Below are 16,419 nucleotides of genomic sequence, written 5' to 3'. Positions count from 1 at the left end.
CTTGGACTCTAATTGAGTTCGGTTCAATCCAGTCGAATTGAAACCCAATTTGCTCGGTTATTTAAGATTGGGTTCGAAGCTGTTTCCTGGATGGATGCAATCTGAATATAACGATCTGATACAATGTATAATGTATCCTTCCAATGCCCCCATCGCTACACATGCGTCAACAAACTCTGGACCAGACGATCTTAATCAGACGGTTATAGTACGTACCGTGACGGTGATATGACCCGAGAATCCACAACCACTCCCGAGTCTGGTGCGCCACTGTATATGTAGTCTACCTCTCACCTTCCCACTCTCCTCCTCTTTATAATTATTTTCATATATTTTTTACTTTATTATTATTATTATTATTATTATTAACACAATACATATTTTTAAACAAGAATTTAAGTAATTTGCCCTTTTTTCTTCTGCAAGACATCATTTTAAAGGCAAATCTACAATATAAAAAAATATAAATTTGACTATGAACATCAATAAGAATTCAATGTTCAACGTATCCAATCAGCAAATAGCACATGCGTGACATATTTATCATTCTCCGGACCAACTATTAAATTCAAGAAAATAAACAATTATCATCTGAAGTGGCAAAAATAATTGGCGACATGCTGTCGATATGCCATATTAAAAACAAAAATTCTCACATCGCAATATTGCAGAATATCAAAGACTAGAAATTGAAGAAGAATTACCGAATGTAAAATATTATGAGAAATTGCAAAGGAGAATCGAGATGTTATACAAATTTATCATTTTGCATGATCATACACACAAGCAACTCTATCTAAATTGAAGAATGAGTTAAATGTACTTCTTTCAAAAGAACAACATCAGTGCAGCAATTTTTATCATTACCTCTGAAAGATAAAGGAAAGGGCCAAATAACATCTCCAATTTACAGTCTTAACAAAATAAGGCAGATCACACCAGCATCCAGTGAGAAACTTATAGTACAGACCAACAGAAAAAGAAGAGAAAAAGGAAGGAGAAGAAAACACACTAACTTGGTAATTCTAAAAATAACTTCGTTTAGAGACTAAGAAGCCCGATATTAGAGCAGATAAGCAAAGTGCTGCAAATGTCAACAAAGCCATGCTGATTGCAGCTACTGATGCATCTGTGAAGGTATTCACTACTTCCTGTCGCATGCGGTCTGTGATTGGGATTGCTGCAGATGATGCAGAGATCAGCAGGTACGCAATCACCTACAGTAACCAAGTTGTTAGTTTCATTGTATCACCAAGAAAAGCATCTTGATCTGGATTTGACAGGTGAATCTACATACACACAGCAACAATTAATCATCCCTCTTTTAGATCATTGGTTTATTAGAGATGCGTCGCAAACCAAAAGAAAGGAACTCCAGGATATCAAGGTGCAGTGGTGAATAATTGGACACATATACATGCTCATGTGAAATTAGCTTCCCTGAGATGTTGACTTAGAAGCTGTTGATTGGGTTTCTGACTTCTGTTGTGGAACTTAAATCTCTTTAAATTCATATGAACTTTCAAGGTCATGGCCCTCTGACCTCTTAAACAAGAATTTGCAATTCAGTAAATTGTCCTCGTTTATGGTACCAGAATCAGCAGAACCACTGGAATGGCATCAAAAGGAAAAACAGTATGTTACAAAAGTTATACTATATTTAGCATTGAAAACACTTAATGGTCTACTCTAGCATGTGTTTGCTTGCGGGAAGGTATTGGATATTTAAAGTTAATACTTTTTACGGCTCAGATGCATGGAAGTAAAGTCTAATGAACTCCAACTCTCACGAAGTGACACTACACTGCCTACTTTTTAATGACTCGATAAAGAAGTATTATCATCACTATATCTGTGGGTGCAGTTAAAAATGCTCATTACTGTGATTTTGGGCAGAATACACTTAGGAAAAGAATATAGGGATGAGACAGAATCAAACCTTTTGGTACCCCATGACCTAGTGGATTGAAGGTGAGGTTGATATCTAAAGTACTGGGAAGGAGAAACTGCTGGAGCAAAAACAGAGAGAAGCCTTACAGTCATATGGAAATATTTTATATTCTCGTTACTTACTCAATTTTCTCTTTAGTATGTATAGCTTTAACCTTAACTATAGTAGGAGTGAAACTCCGATTAGCAATGTACTTCATATTTCACATAGGTTCTGTTTCTGTTAACCCAGATTGTACCCATACAAACAGTGCATTCCAACATCAAAAGTAGTCTTTCCTGTAAAGACATGTACAATCACTAGCACTCCTATCTTAAGATTGCTATAAAATATATGGAACTGGTAAGCAAATAGAAATTCAATGCAAGGTACCTAAACAGGAATGTTATAAAGGGTTCACCAAATTGTCTGTTCCATGATCACTTTTGATCTCAATCATTAGCTTATTTCGGTCAAAACAAATTTATAATTTTTTTTGTGGGTATTATGTATACATATGCTTTTGAAGTTTGGAAACAGCAGCCAGCCCTCTAACTCTTGATACAACATATACATCCCTCCAAATAATATAAATCTTACTTCTATCCCTTCAAATATGTAACAGTCCTCCAAAAACTCTACTCCTTTTCGCATCCATCCAATGAACTTAGAGAAGTTTGAATGAGTTTGAAAATGTATTAATTTTATATACCTAAAGCGCTCCCTATTTCTTTAACCGATTATTTGACCTTCTGTTTTCTAGGCTCGAAATCATCAATTTAGTCAGGGTAATATATGTAATATTTTTTGAGTTTCACTGTTCAAGTGTCATTATGCCGACCCTATTAACTACAATAGCATATGCATAAGCTTTTTGTGTTTTTTCAATATATATCTACTTAATCTCTTCAGAGACATCCGATAAGATTGGATATAGAGAAGATTAGCATGACCGCAAGGATGACATGCAAAAATCGAGAAATGATCCAAATTTTTTTAAACAATTATATATATTTTAAAGGGTTAAATAGAAAAATCAAAGCACTTCTGCCTCTATTTATTTTATTTTATCAAGGCTAGTGTTTGAGATCAAAAGTGACAGTATATTTTCTTCATACATTCCTGGTAAGCTGCATAAATTTGCTTACTACATTTAACTATTAAGGAATTCTCTCACAAAGTTCAAGCAATCTTCCTTCAATAGAATCCACAGGCAACAAATTTTGCCCCAGTAATCACTTCACAAACTATTACCGGATCTCATGTGTTCAAATTTCATATACCTAAAGGCAAAAAATGTGGAATTCCAACCAACCTGATCTCCGGCGAAGTCCACAATCCCGGAGTACTGCTTCGGCGCCAAATCCTTGCCGGTGCCTAACCGGTGCGCCTGCCTCAGCACCTGCGCCGTCGAGTACACGAGCGCCACCACTGCGACCGCTAACAAGTACCTATAAGCCAAAATCCACCACCGACTCAATCCACAACCCTAGTCGAGCAAAATCCATTCGTCGAACCCACCGGTACTCCTGGTAGTGGTCGAAGCTCATCCATCCCCCGCGCCGGTTGGAGGCCAGGACGGCGACGGCGATCAGCGAGAAGATCCACGCCAGCGCGCGGAGAATCAGCCCGCTCTTCTCCAGCAGGTGCTCCCTCCTCCACCTCCGCACCACCGATCGCACCACCGCGCTGCCCTCATCGGCGGGAACAGCGGCGGGGAGGGGGCTCGGGGTGGATTTCTCGATGCCAGGCGGCGGCCCGGGGGCCATCACCGGCACGATCGACCTCGGTTCGGCGCTCTCGTCCTCGTCGTCGGCGGCCATGTGGAAGAAGCAGTACACTAGTGGAGTGTGGGGGGGAATAAATAAATGTTTGGTGCTCAAAGACATAACGAAATATAATTTTCGCACCCCAATGACACACACACGCTGTACGTTTCCAGCGAGAAAACCTGTTTTAGTGGGTCCCATCAAAATTCGCCGAATGCAGATAGAGGTATACTTGGGGAACAAAACAAAGGAGTAATTTTATTTCGCGTTTTTATTATCTTTTGCAAGGTGGATAAATTATGAGAAAGAAGCACAAAGTGAGTGGAATCAGATGAGAAAAGGAATGCCTTTGGCCGGATGTGGTTTTGCATCTCAGAAGAACATGTTCTGAGGTCCCATCAAAGAAAGTTTGTTGATGCGTGTTCTTTGTCCCTCAAGATGCATGAGGAGCAGGCAATTGTAATCCTTCTTTCACCTAAACAAAGTGTTAGTCTGATCTGCTTAACTGCTGCTGCTTCACTACAGTCTGAGATCAAGACTGGAGTTTACTGAAGACGATGAACTGAATGGATGAGCCTCTCTGTCCTAAGGGAAGAAGAGCTTGTTGTAGAAGAGCTCATTCCAGGTGTCCTGGAGGCCAGGCAAGCACCAATGCACGCAGTCGGCGTAGCTCCTCGGGTTTCTTCTCTGCTGGTTCGTCAGCGGGTACCTTTGCTGCTTGTAGATGCTGGTGTGCGCGTCCCTGCGATACTCCGAGAGCTGTGTGATGTTGAGGACGGTGATGGGAAGCTTCGTCTTGCCCAGGACCTCGGAGACCACCTGCATCACGCTCTTCTTCGAAGCAGATCCCCAGTAGGTTGGGTCAAATATCGGCATCCTTTGCCCGTAGCAGTTCCCCTGGCGATCCCCGCCCCAGTCAATGCTCCTGCCATCTTCTCAGGCTCGAGTCAGATGCTCTGTCTTGTACATGGACATGTGGAATGAGCAAGGTTTACCTGAAATGAGTAGGTGACATGCTTGTGAAGAAGACTCTGGTCTTGAGGGGATCCAAGTTCCTCTCCAGCCACCTCACCATCCTCTTCAACACCAGCCGGTACGCCTTCTCAAGCTCCATCTCCTTGATGAACTTTGCTCCATCTCGAGAAGCCCCGCGCCTACAAATCTCGATCAGTATCTTCTCGAATTGGAAGGCAAAAGATAGCGGAGGTGATCGTGAGAGTTACAGCGTCTTCATGTTCGTCCCTGTCAGCCACCACGTATACGTGTTGAAGACCAAAACATCTGCTCCCTTCCAGTTCTCGGCATGCTTCTCGATCGATCCTGGATACAGATGTATGACTCGTTCCTTCACCCGGTGATTCGTCGAGTTGTCGCAGTTCGATTCGACGAGAAATGGTGCCCAGTAGAACTCGATCGTGACGTTGTACTCCTACATGTGCATGGTGATATCAGCAAACACTTTTGGTTGCATGCCCTTCACGACATGGTTCTGTGCGATGAGTTACCGGAGCTGCGAAGATGGTAAGGGATGGAGAGTGTTTATGGCCCTTGCGGAAGCGGGCGATGTGTCGGTCCAGGAGACACACCATGGAGAAGAACTGGCCGCCGCTCAAGGAGTCTCCGACGAACAAGATGCGCTTGCCTCTCAGCCGTTCCAGCATGAACGTGGCGTTGAATCTGCAGTTTTAGCATGGCAGCACAGTGTTGACAGTCTTCTCACAAGAACAGTACGTTTGACAGCCTCATTTTACCTCTGCAGAGAGCATCCATGAGGTTGCCATCTCCAAAACTGGTAAGCCCTGTCGGGCCTCCCAAAAGCTTCGCACTTGAACTGAGGGTTGATGTAGCGGCACTCCTGCTCGGCGTAATGAGGCATCGACGCCTTGTCGTACACCCACTTGCCGCTGAACACATCACACCCTTCTTCGGTCCTCCCGACGGCGAACGGCACATACTCATCGTCCTCGCCATCCACATACACGTCCAGTTCCTCTTCCTCCTCCTCCTCCTTCTCCTTCTCCATCCCTCCTGCGGCGAGGGGCGCACCTGCACCCTTCGTGGTGCTCCCATTGGCCATCTGCAAGCTGATATCGTTCGCTATCTCAGTGGTGAATGGCATGCCCACGTCCTTCCACTTAGATTCCTTGCTCTGAACCGGCACGTACTCTTGCTGTATGATTAGCTTCAGCTGCTGGGGTTTTTCTAGAGACCGCTTCTCCGTGTAAAGAATGGCAACGAAGACGATGAGGGAGAGAGTCGTGAGGTGGATAGTGAAGGAATTCATCTTTACGAAGGAAAAGGTAGGCTGTGAGGTGGAGAGAACGGCTGTGGCTTCTTCGGCCTCGAAGAGAAGCGAAGCTTTGGACCATCAGATATAAGACTTGTTCTCGGTTGCTGCAGCTGCGTGCAGTACGAGTAAGCCAGCGGGATCAGAGCTTCGGTAGAGACCTCAGATGAACACTCCAAAGAACTGCATGCATCAGAGCTGTGTCATGAACGGGACACACCAACCAAACAAGAAGGTCACGAGGCAGGACAGCCTGTTGTTCCGCCATCCAAATCATGGTATAAATGAGTTCACTTTGTACAATATCCATCCCTCGAACAGGAGAATGCCATTAGGTTCATACAACTTCCCACGAGGAAGAGTGTTATGATTGGATGTTTCCGATGGTACTTCGCAATCATGAGCGGTGATGCTGTTTTGGGGAAGCATCAAACTTTAATTGCACTGAACATGAAGAAATTTGAAGTGCAGGCTATCTACTACCTTATTGACTCGTATCGAAGGTGTTCGATGAAATGGCTCTGAGCAAAATTTGGGAAAGAAAAGGGAGGATTCATCAGTTGTAACGAAGTTGGAGAGCAAAATTGTAGGTAGAATCTGACGTTGCAGATAAAATGGGACAACTTTGCAACGAGATTGACGTGAATTGGGTGCTTGTGGGAGAAACAGGTGTGGCTTCTTGTCTTGTTCATCCGACGCTGGTTGGCCTGTCACTGCTTCGGTCACCATCGATGATGTCATCCACGCTACGACTGCACAGCTACCCCTCATACATTGATATCCAGTAGGTTACTGTTAATTTAAGTGAATTATACATCAGATTCATCAAATTAATTAAATAATATATCAATTTTTTCATGAAATTAAACAGTGATATCAGATGTTGAGAGATTCAAATAAAAAAATAATATCATAAAATTATTATTGAAATAGATCGCATGTGCATCCTACTAGCATCTAATTTTGGGTTATGTTTAAACAATGATGTTGAAAGCCTTTTAATGAGTAAGATTGTGACATGACATCATAATTTAATCACACAATTCATGGATCAGCTACTACAAACTCATCTATAACATTTTGGATAAGTAAATAGATCAATCATTCCTTGAAACATTTGAAATGAAAAAACTCTCATGTTTCATGTTTAGATATCTGACCTACTGAATTGTGATACCAAATAATTGGGATTGGGATGTATAAATAAAGTGATCAGGTTTAGATAATCAAGTCTAGAAACAAACAAGATACATTTCATGAGTACATTATCCAATATGGGATACTCACAATTAAGGATCCTATCTTAAAAGGGAGCAAATCTCAATGATCATTAATCATGATCCAAGTTTAACTAGTGTTACAATCTGAAAATTGCTGCAGCGTAAAGAGAGAATGACAGACTTTTAAAAGGTTTAAAGCTCAAAAACTAAAATCAAGAGGATCAGGATGAGCTTCTGTGATGATCTTTGGCATAATTTAACTAAACATCAAATCTTCAAGAAATTCGACACTAAATGAGACTACAACAAAACTGTCTTGATTTATAGGGCTGCATGCTGCATTTCATGCAGTCTCGGTCAGAGGGTACTCGAAGACAACATCCTTTCCGCAAAGCTTTCGATAGACACCAGTGAATGACTCCAGCTTGTACTCCGTGTTGTTGCGTTCCTTTGGGTCCAGGAATATCTGATTCAAACAAATTCATATTAAATAAAACCATCGCTTGCCACAATGCATGCAAAAAAGGGAGATTGCTTGCAAGTGACCATAGAAGACAATGCCATCAAAATTAGATTCCACAAGGGGCAGAACCTTAATAAAAAAAACATTGCCTTCTAGTTATGCTGCAGATGTGTGCCATTAAATGAAATTACCCAAAAGAACCCATTGTTTGAGATAATAAAGTGATATGGACAAATCATTTAGAGGTTAGCAACGATCGAAAAGCATCTTGACAGCTGCAAATATAAAAATTGGTGGTTCATGAAAACCGATAATCAACAAAACAGAACCATTTGGAATCAAACCATTTGTTTAACTTAATCACATCACTGAATGCACATCTGGGTTCACCTAGAGACTGATTTTTAATAAGAAACTATATTAAAATGTTGCCGGCATTTAAGTCAATAAACATACATAAACCCACAAAAGAGAAAACGCTAGACCTCCAAGGTCAAAAAAATCAAGAACCAATAACCAGAAGGAACTGACCTTCACAATCTTGGAGCCATCCAAACGATATCTTATGCGCTTCCCAACAATCTCAGCTGGGTAGACAACATCCTCCAAGATGCCATCGTGAACTGCAGTGAGAGTGCGGCTGCGTGGGCGCACAACAGCAGAACCTTTCTTTGGAGGTCTGAGTATCCTCCTTGTTGCAATAAGAACCACATCCTATTGGAAAAAACAATTAACATAGCAACACAAAGAATCATGAATAAAGAAAATATAACTTAAACAGCATATAGCCATCTGCAATGTACAGAAATAATAGAATAGTTCATTACAACTTCAAAGATAATAAATAAATATGACCAGTAAAGATACAATCTATTTCATATAGCAAAAGAATCATAACTCTCAATGATTAAGAATGTAAAAATTTGAAAATTTCCACTTTGATTAAAAGATGTCTATACATATGATATGAGATAATAAAATATATGATTTCATCTTCCAGCAAACAAATAGTACATCAGTATTTCTATCTTGGTATTTGCCTCAAAGATCCCACTTCCTTAACATGTAGCACAAAAGAACATTGGATTTCAATCAGCAATGCTGACAAGAAAATCAATCACATAGTTGAATTTCAAGATTAGCTCAAAAAAATAAAGTAACAAGAATTTAGTGTAAATTAAAAATATATACCTCACATGAAAACATTTAGAAGCTCAAGATAGACTATGTAGGTTTTCTTAGAAATATGAAAGTAGGATCAATTCAATCACTGTCATTTAATTAAATAAAGTCAGAGCATCTTATTCCAGTACAAGCATTCAGCGATCATGCTGAAGATGAATGAGAACTATAAACATATTTTGAGTGTCCACGGAAAAAAACTTCATCTTACAACTTATAATATTAAGAGGCAAGAAGACAGGAAAATGAAGCCTAACCTTCCCACTGAACTTCTTCTCCAATTCTCTGACCAGCCTCACATGAATCTTCTTAAAGGCCTTTTGAAGCCTATAAGGAACATGAATAACAACAGCTTTCCTGTTGCCCGCTACATCCATTTGACTGCATTAGAGACCATAGCAGACAACAAACAATTCAGCTACCCTATCTCTTGGACAAAAAAAAATGTACTCCACAGGTCAAAATTGATACACACATGGCCGAATTGATATAGAGGTCCTTCAAGTCGCTCTTCAGCTCCTGATTACCATTCTCCAAATCAAAGAATGCCTACAAGAAGTAAAAAGCCTATCAGCAACTAAAACCAAAACTTCAAAAGAAAACAAGGCTAAAGCATGTATCCAAACCTGAGCAACAGTGTCCTCAAACTCTGTTGGCTCCAAACCCTTTTCCTTCTGGATTTTCTTCCTTGCAGTAAACATTTTGTTCTCTTATCGCTTAGCCTACATAACATTACACCAGAGGGTACTAAATAAAGTATTATGCATATGAAATGAAATAATATTATCATTTTTTAATAGAAGCATTTGACTTCCATTTTATGGCTTACCGATCTACAACACAAAAAAAAAGTAAATCATCAACTTAACAATGTGCCAATTCGATAAATATTTTTCACGGCTCATAACACTTCAGAAATGAAATAATATTATCATTTTTTAGATAAATATCTTGCATAAGTATTATGCAAATGAAATGAAATAATATTATCATTTTTTAATAGAAACATTCGACTGCCATTTTCTGGCTTACCAATCTACAACACACACACTAAGAAAAAAAAAGCAAATCCTCAACCTAACAATATGCCAATTAGAAAAATATTTTGCACGGCTCATAACACTTCAGAAATTAAATGCCTAACCCTAAAACACTTACAAAGAAAAAGAGACCTATTCCTAATGCATGAGGTCAATGTCATTAAATCCTCTCTTCGCAGCCACGGCGAGCTCACTAAAGACTTAGTCCGAAAAGCCAGTGCCGAGCGAATAAACATATAGCAACTAGCAACATGATCTAATAAAAGATCGCTTCCGTCACGTTTTGCAGTCTGCGGACAGAGTCTTGTCCAACGACAGTAGCATCTGTCAAAATCTTTCCAATCGTTGAGAAATAACATGGTAACTAAGTGAGCGTCAACTAATTCAAAAGTTGGTAAAAGGCATAAAGAAACACATCAAATGGTATCAACCTCTAATCACACTCTACCAAGATGAACACCATTCCACCCTCATCAAACCTAAAATGCAACAACTTGCAGATCTTACCATGAAAAAAATTACAGCCATGGACAGCAAAACAAGAAATCAAAAAATTGCACCAAAGAAGAACACGGCGACCCAAGGAAAAGAACGTGATGATTGTTTTCCCAGAAGAATAAAAACTGGAGTGAAGAAAAGAGCAACCAGCTGGCACCGATCGGAAGTCTCAAACTCGAGATCGGGTGAAAGGAGGTACCTTTGGGGCCGAGGAGGACGCAAGTAACGTACAGAGATCACAGCGGCGCCCTGAGGGTTTCTTGGTCTCAAGCCGCACCCTCTTTATCGCTTGACGGCAACGAGGGCTTTCATGTTCCACATTTCCAATTTTACCCTTAATTTAGTGACATTGATTGATTAAATCTGGACCGTCCAACAGCGTAAACGATCGCTCGACGTCAACGCAAGGTGGGACTGATGTCAACCTGCGTCACTCTGCCGCATGCTTTCTTGACATGCCAAGTGGACGGTTGAGATGGAATAGATGTGATGACTGTTCACGGTTGAGATGTCGACCTTTTTCTTCCCGTCGACGAGGAGGAGAGGCGAAAAGGGGGGTTTTGGATCTCGATTCCTTCGCAAGTGGAAGAGATAGCAGCGAGAGATGGATCAGATACTGAACAAGGTCGGGTCGTATTGGATTAACAAGAGAGCCAACAAGGAGATTTCCTCCGTCGGTGACGACCTCAACGTAAGCGCTCCTTCCGATTCTCCCCTCATTTCAGTTGTGCGCTTAATTCCAGCTCCCGCTCCCTTTGTGCTTTTGGGCTTGTGGATTTTGGGTGCTTTCTTGCGATTGTGATGCTCATTCCTCCGTAGAAACCTGGATTCAATCAGCACTCTGAGCTCACCTCTAGCTCGTTCACTTTGTTGATTTCTTGAATCTTTTTCCTTGGACATTCTTTTTCCTGTCGATGGTTACGTGTAAGACTATTCATGTGGATCTAAGAATTTCCAGCAAAGAAAGGTATGATCTTTGTTTTAGTTTGGTGCTATGATGTTCCTGTGAAAATTGCCAACTTAACTTGTGGTATAAATGTTCCTTGTATAACGGCCAATCAAATTGTTGGATGGTGCATGAAAGGTGGAACCTTTGAGCTACTCAAACCGAAGTTCGCACTTAAAAGAACCTGAAGAGAGGTTTCAAAGAATGTGATACAGTTCGATGGTTTATCAAGATTTTAAAATACAGTTTTTATTCTTGTTATTTGATGATCTTGTCTCTATTATGTTGCTTCAGTGTTTGGAGATGATAAAGAAAAATGTGGTGGATCATCCTAAATGATGCGTTCTGCTAATTCTTTTAGCCTCAGCGTCAGATTAATGCTTGTTAAACGTAGGCTACTCATTGGATTCGGTTTCGATTAATGAAAAGTGACGGGCATTGAAGATACTAGAATATTTTGGAGCTTAACCAAAAAATTTGGATATTGTGGTCATGCACATTCCTGTCATGAAAAAGGCTTAGCTTCTGTTCTTGAAAAATGTCAAAGATGAATACCGGAAGAGGAGCAACAAATTAAAATTATGTCACATAAAGATAACAGGTCGTGAGAGATACTAAAGAATTTTTTATTGACGCGTCAGCAAGAATGAGAAGCAATTTAGGTGGACTATTTTCCATAATAATGTATTGTAGATTACTTCCATATTTGCTGACCATGAGAGGGCGCTTAGTTGAAATAAGAAAAAAGTTGAAGAGAAATTTTAAATATTTGAAGAGTTTGTTTATTAGAGTCATATTAAAAAATTTGTGAGCAGGAGAGATAATGATGGACTGCAGAGCCAATTTTTCATGGTTATATATATTATTGATTTGGTTAAATTTATTGTAAGTTGATTTGGTTGATTATTATAGTCATTTTTGTTGATTTTTGCTTCGCTATGGTTCCTTCTTCATTACTCTTTATTAACTTATTGTTTCCTTATTATTATATGTTACAACTTTTGAGAAATAGAAATGTGATGAAATAGTGAATTATGTAATGCGACCATCTTAAAGTAGATTGTATGGGAGTTTACATCAAGACTGGGTATCAGGTGGCCTGTCACAACCCGGGTCTGATGGATTAACTGGCCTATCAATTTTGTTTGGTCCAAACCACTGACTAAAATGTTTAAGTTGAAATTGATAATAGTACACTCATCAGACCCTTATAAGTCAATATTAATCTTGTCCACTTTCGATGTGAGACTAATCAGGAGTGTTACAATCACCCCCACTTAAATAATCATTATAACATAACAAATCAATTATCATTATTTACTACCCATGAAATTTCGAAAGTAAAACATCATTATGGTGGAGAATGAGGGAGAAGTAGCCCTTTTATATAGGAGAAGATAAGATCTCCCCGAAAGGTAAGTAATAATTTAATTTTTATTTTTAATTTATTTTTCGTTTGTTTTCACACACAAAGAAAGTAATATAATATTCATCTCTTATTATTCACATACAAAAATGGAATGTAAACTATTTAATTCCTAAATATCAAATCACTCATTAGGAAATAAATCAATTAATAATTTAAATGATTAGTAAAATTCCTAACTTATTCATGTGATTAAGGAAACTAAATTTAATTATTTCCTTAACTATAGTACACAGATATAAAAGTTAGTAATAAAGTGATACATCATTTATAGTAATTAATTTATGTTAAGGGAGAAATTATCGGTGATTACATTTCTCCCCCACTTAATAGGAATTTGGTCTCCAAATTTGATTAAACATAACATTAATCAATATAGTTAGCTTTTGAAATACTAAGCCAAAGGACAAAACTAAATTAGCTTATTTAATGTGTCACTCTAAAACTTTTAAGTCAAAAGATATATATTTTTTTAACATAAAATATATGAAAAATTAATGAAACTCATTGAATAAATTTGATTTTAGATTAACCTATAACAAGTATATTAAATTTTATATCCGATAGATCAATAAAACTTTGAAGTTTTAAAAATTATTTAATTGACATAAAATATAAGTTAAGGTACAACTCAACAAACAAAAGCAATTGAAATGATGAAAATTTATCCAACTATTCAACATATATTCTTTTATAATTTCAAATGATTTATATATTATATATGTCAAAGAAATAACATTATATTTAATTCTTATTAGACTCATCATTGCATTAAATAATATCTTATAATTAATTTGACATTAAATCAAAACCCTATTTAAATTAATTACTCATATAATTAAGTTTAAATATCAATGCACAATCAAATTTATTCAACTTCAAAGGCACATTTTGTTACCGTCAATAATAACTTCTAACATATGTCAATAATAACCATCCTAATATATGTCAAATTTAATATCAATTTTAAGAATAATATATGGTAACAAAAATTATAAAGGTAAATACTTTATATTTATAAAAGATCCTATAAAATTTTTGCACTTAAAATTATCAAAACTTTTACAGAGAATAACTAAAGCTTACTATAATCTTCATGAATAACTAAGTCAATTGATATTATTTATTTTTTAAATTAACAACCCTAATCTACTTTTCAAAAAGGGGACAAAAGGGTCATGGAAAAATTATATTCAAAATGTAAAACCTTATGAGAGTATAAACTAATACAACACTTATTTTAATTTAGAGAAAAATAAATTTTCGACTTTTTACTCTATAATCCCATTTCAAGTCATTTAACGAGATTCTCTTTAAGTAACATCTTTAATCAAATTTTTTTATAAACAAAATCATATTTGACTCAAAAATGATCATAATATCTTAAATTCATATTTTAGTTACATTATAATCGAATTCTCAAAATCTAAATCTCAAAAACTAATTGGGTCATCACTCACTATGATGGGTGGTTGTACTCCCAATGTGTTGGAATTACTCTATAAAAAGAGCGAATGTCACGACCCAAGTCTGATGGGCTAACTAGCCTATCAACTTCGTTCGATCCAAACCACTGACCAAAATACTTAAACTAAAATTAATAATAATACACTTATCAGACCTTATAAGCCAATCTTAATCTTGACCACTTTCGATGTGAGACTAATCAGGGGTGTTACATGGCCAATGGACAGTTAGGATTGCAATGGTATGGATCGATATTTCATGTGTTGATACACATTCTTACCGGAAACAGAAGCAAGGACGGTGGAAAGGAGAAAAACTACTTCCCCTCATAAATTCTTGCTTTAATCCAGGTGTGATTCAAGAAGGGGCTAGGCGATTGAAGTGGACTGGTTCAGAGGGATCAGGTCACCAAGAAATCAATATCGTCAAAACTCTATGTTTCAGCTGTAATGCAATCAAAATGTCAAAAACATGAGCTTTGGTCAAGGCAAGCTGAAGGCAAGGGTCGGCATACTGATTTCCGCTACTGGACTGTATATTGTACAATTTGATTCCTTTAATGGTTTGTCTTTTTTACTTTTAGTTCAGACCTGAACGTACTGCTGTAGGAAAGTATAGTGCACATCTTAATTTCCTGATGGATGGATTTTTTACAACAATTTTTCTTTTGAGATCTCGTCGCTGAGTTTGTGTAATGTTATATATTGTTTGCTGGTACATTTGTTTTCCACTCACTTGAACTAAAAAGTTGGTGACATAATCTTTTGTTATTTTCTCAGTCACTCTCTAGCAGCATTGAAGGGGGTGCAAAATGGTTGGTCAATAAGTTAAAAGGTGCAATTTCTGAGCTCCACAGATTCCCTACTGCATTCTATGCATTATTAGCATATAAAAGCTACTGATCTGACTAAAACCTAACATTGTACGGGATAAGGCTTGGTAAGTTGGATCGATTCGTGTTGAGCTGTAATCTCCAATTTGTTTCCATGTAGTTCAGACAAGTTGGTCAAATTTTTGTAATGATACTTGCAAGCATCATCTAAGGTTACCCTTTGCATGGAAGAGTCTTTTTTTTACATCCCAGGACCTTGCAATGATCTTTTATCTAACCTTCTTAAAACAACAAAAGCAGGCTCATCTAGAGTGAGATTAAAAAAAAAAATCAAATTGCTGGAGTTTCTCGATAAAGACTCTTCCGTGACACTTTGCTGAATCTGCCAAAATAAAGCATAGAAAAATAGAAACATTTATTTTGGGGTTCTCGGTAATTTCTGTGGTCATGATAATTCCTGTGCGCTACCTGGACTTGTCGTAAACAACTCATGTTTCTTTTTGTCAACTTCCTCTAAGATCATATATACATGTTCTCATATGCAATGTGCAAGACATTTCTTTCTGATAACTCGATTTTCTTTTGTTCAGACATTTTCAATTTGTGCAATGCATACTGGTGGTTTTAATCTCTCATGAACTTGCTTGAGCAAACTCATAGAAGAACTGTATTGTTCCAGGAAAGATGCAGAAATCATTGCCTGAACTGCTGAGGGAATACGACATGCCAATAGGCCTCTTTCCACAAGATGCCACTCACTATGAATTTAACGAAGAGACGGGGAAGCTGACTGTTTTCATACCCTCCATATGCGAGGTGGGTTACAGGGATTCCTCGGTCTTGCGATTTTTAAACATCGTGACTGGTTATCTGGAGAAAGGAAAGCTAGTTGACATAGAAGGAATCAAGACCAAAGTGCTGATTTGGTCGAAAGTAACTCGCATCTCCACGGAAGGATCCAAAATCCATTTCACTACTGGAGTGAAGAAAACCCGGAGTCGTGATGCATATCAGGTGCTCAGAGCTGGTATCACTGTGGATAAATTTTAGGCTGATTTGAGATGGTAAATTACTGTGTGTGGAAGCTGCTAATGTCAGCTAAGATGTCATCATTTACATGATGTTATCCTATTAATCTCTAAACCCTGCACTTCAAGATGCTTCTCTATTGTTTTCTTTTTCTTAGTATGTCAATGTGCTTGTAATTAAAGGCACCATTTCTTATCAGCTTTATGCAGCTTACAAACTGTTCCCATGTTGCAGTCTTAGTGTTTCTTCAAATTGGATTGTGATGATGAGTTTTGTTGTTTGGTTCCTGCTGTCAATTTTTCGTTTCTTGCTTAAGAAAACAATTGTTCT

At 38.1% G+C, this 16,419-nt stretch overlaps 4 protein-coding genes and 1 pseudogene across 4 annotated transcripts; 2 read left to right on the top strand and 3 right to left on the bottom strand.

Annotated features, from left to right (window-relative positions):
* Positions 1 to 846: 846 nt before the first annotated feature.
* Positions 847 to 3,848, bottom strand: LOC135614919 (CASP-like protein 4B2). The gene is made up of 3 exons (XM_065112799.1): positions 3,452 to 3,848; positions 3,246 to 3,381; positions 847 to 1,217 (listed from the first exon to the last, which is right to left on the bottom strand). Exons 1-3 carry the CDS (start codon positions 3,817 to 3,819, stop codon positions 1,026 to 1,028), a joined length of 696 nt encoding a protein of 231 aa, XP_064968871.1. The 5' UTR covers positions 3,820 to 3,848; the 3' UTR covers positions 847 to 1,025.
* On the top strand, positions 2,833 to 2,926 carry LOC135616019 (U6 spliceosomal RNA; annotated as a pseudogene).
* Positions 3,849 to 4,097: 249 nt separating the features above from the next.
* Positions 4,098 to 6,148, bottom strand: LOC135614918 (protein trichome birefringence-like 33). Its single transcript, XM_065112798.1, has 5 exons — positions 5,451 to 6,148; positions 5,205 to 5,376; positions 4,923 to 5,128; positions 4,695 to 4,853; positions 4,098 to 4,624 (listed from the first exon to the last, which is right to left on the bottom strand). Exons 1-5 carry the CDS (start codon positions 5,981 to 5,983, stop codon positions 4,285 to 4,287), a joined length of 1,410 nt encoding a protein of 469 aa, XP_064968870.1. The 5' UTR covers positions 5,984 to 6,148; the 3' UTR covers positions 4,098 to 4,284.
* A 1,141-nt stretch (positions 6,149 to 7,289) lies between these two features.
* LOC103987920 (small ribosomal subunit protein eS7) lies at positions 7,290 to 10,700 on the bottom strand. Its single transcript, XM_065112797.1, has 6 exons — positions 10,589 to 10,700; positions 9,478 to 9,573; positions 9,327 to 9,400; positions 9,109 to 9,232; positions 8,201 to 8,383; positions 7,290 to 7,672 (listed from the first exon to the last, which is right to left on the bottom strand). Exons 2-6 carry the CDS (start codon positions 9,550 to 9,552, stop codon positions 7,550 to 7,552), a joined length of 579 nt encoding a protein of 192 aa, XP_064968869.1. The 5' UTR covers positions 9,553 to 9,573; positions 10,589 to 10,700; the 3' UTR covers positions 7,290 to 7,549.
* A 210-nt stretch (positions 10,701 to 10,910) lies between these two features.
* LOC103988433 (uncharacterized protein At5g01610) lies at positions 10,911 to 16,322 on the top strand. Its single transcript, XM_065112796.1, has 3 exons — positions 10,911 to 11,080; positions 15,008 to 15,062; positions 15,740 to 16,322. The coding sequence occupies exons 1-3, from the start codon at positions 10,994 to 10,996 to the stop codon at positions 16,108 to 16,110; spliced, it is 513 nt and encodes a 170-aa protein (XP_064968868.1). The 5' UTR covers positions 10,911 to 10,993; the 3' UTR covers positions 16,111 to 16,322.
* Positions 16,323 to 16,419: the final 97 nt, after the last annotated feature.

The sequence above is a fragment of the Musa acuminata genome, chromosome BXJ2-6 (genome assembly GCF_036884655.1).
Source record: "Musa acuminata AAA Group cultivar baxijiao chromosome BXJ2-6, Cavendish_Baxijiao_AAA, whole genome shotgun sequence".
NCBI classification, from domain to species: domain Eukaryota; kingdom Viridiplantae; phylum Streptophyta; class Magnoliopsida; order Zingiberales; family Musaceae; genus Musa; species Musa acuminata.
Note: the sequence above shows the minus strand (reverse complement) of the source record. Positions and strands in the feature narration are given on the sequence as shown.

Excerpts from the sequence above, each read along its gene's own strand:
- LOC103988433 (XM_065112796.1), top strand. The coding sequence starts at position 10,994 with ATGGATCAGATACTGAACAAGGTCGGGTCGTATTGGATTAACAAGAGA. Across the intron at positions 11,081-15,007 it reads CCGTCGGTGACGACCTCAAC|TCACTCTCTAGCAGCATTGA; the intron begins GTAAGCGCTCCT and ends TTATTTTCTCAG. Across the intron at positions 15,063-15,739 it reads GTTGGTCAATAAGTTAAAAG|GAAAGATGCAGAAATCATTG; the intron begins GTGCAATTTCTG and ends GTATTGTTCCAG.
- LOC135614919 (XM_065112799.1), bottom strand. The coding sequence starts at position 3,819 with ATGTCTTTGAGCACCAAACATTTATTTATTCCCCCCCACACTCCACTA. Across the intron at positions 3,382-3,451 it reads GACCACTACCAGGAGTACCG|GTACTTGTTAGCGGTCGCAG; the intron begins GTGGGTTCGACG and ends TTTGGCTTATAG. Across the intron at positions 1,218-3,245 it reads TGGACTTCGCCGGAGATCAG|GTGATTGCGTACCTGCTGAT; the intron begins GTTGGTTGGAAT and ends TGGTTACTGTAG.
- LOC135614918 (XM_065112798.1), bottom strand. The coding sequence starts at position 5,983 with ATGAATTCCTTCACTATCCACCTCACGACTCTCTCCCTCATCGTCTTC. Across the intron at positions 4,854-4,922 it reads GGGACGAACATGAAGACGCT|GCGCGGGGCTTCTCGAGATG; the intron begins GTAACTCTCACG and ends CGAGATTTGTAG. Across the intron at positions 4,625-4,694 it reads ATGTCACCTACTCATTTCAG|GAGCATTGACTGGGGCGGGG; the intron begins GTAAACCTTGCT and ends AGAAGATGGCAG.
- LOC103987920 (XM_065112797.1), bottom strand. The coding sequence starts at position 9,552 with ATGTTTACTGCAAGGAAGAAAATCCAGAAGGAAAAGGGTTTGGAGCCA. Across the intron at positions 9,401-9,477 it reads TTGAGGACACTGTTGCTCAG|GCATTCTTTGATTTGGAGAA; the intron begins GTTTGGATACAT and ends TACTTCTTGTAG. Across the intron at positions 7,673-8,200 it reads ATGGCTCCAAGATTGTGAAG|ATATTCCTGGACCCAAAGGA; the intron begins GTCAGTTCCTTC and ends TGTTTGAATCAG.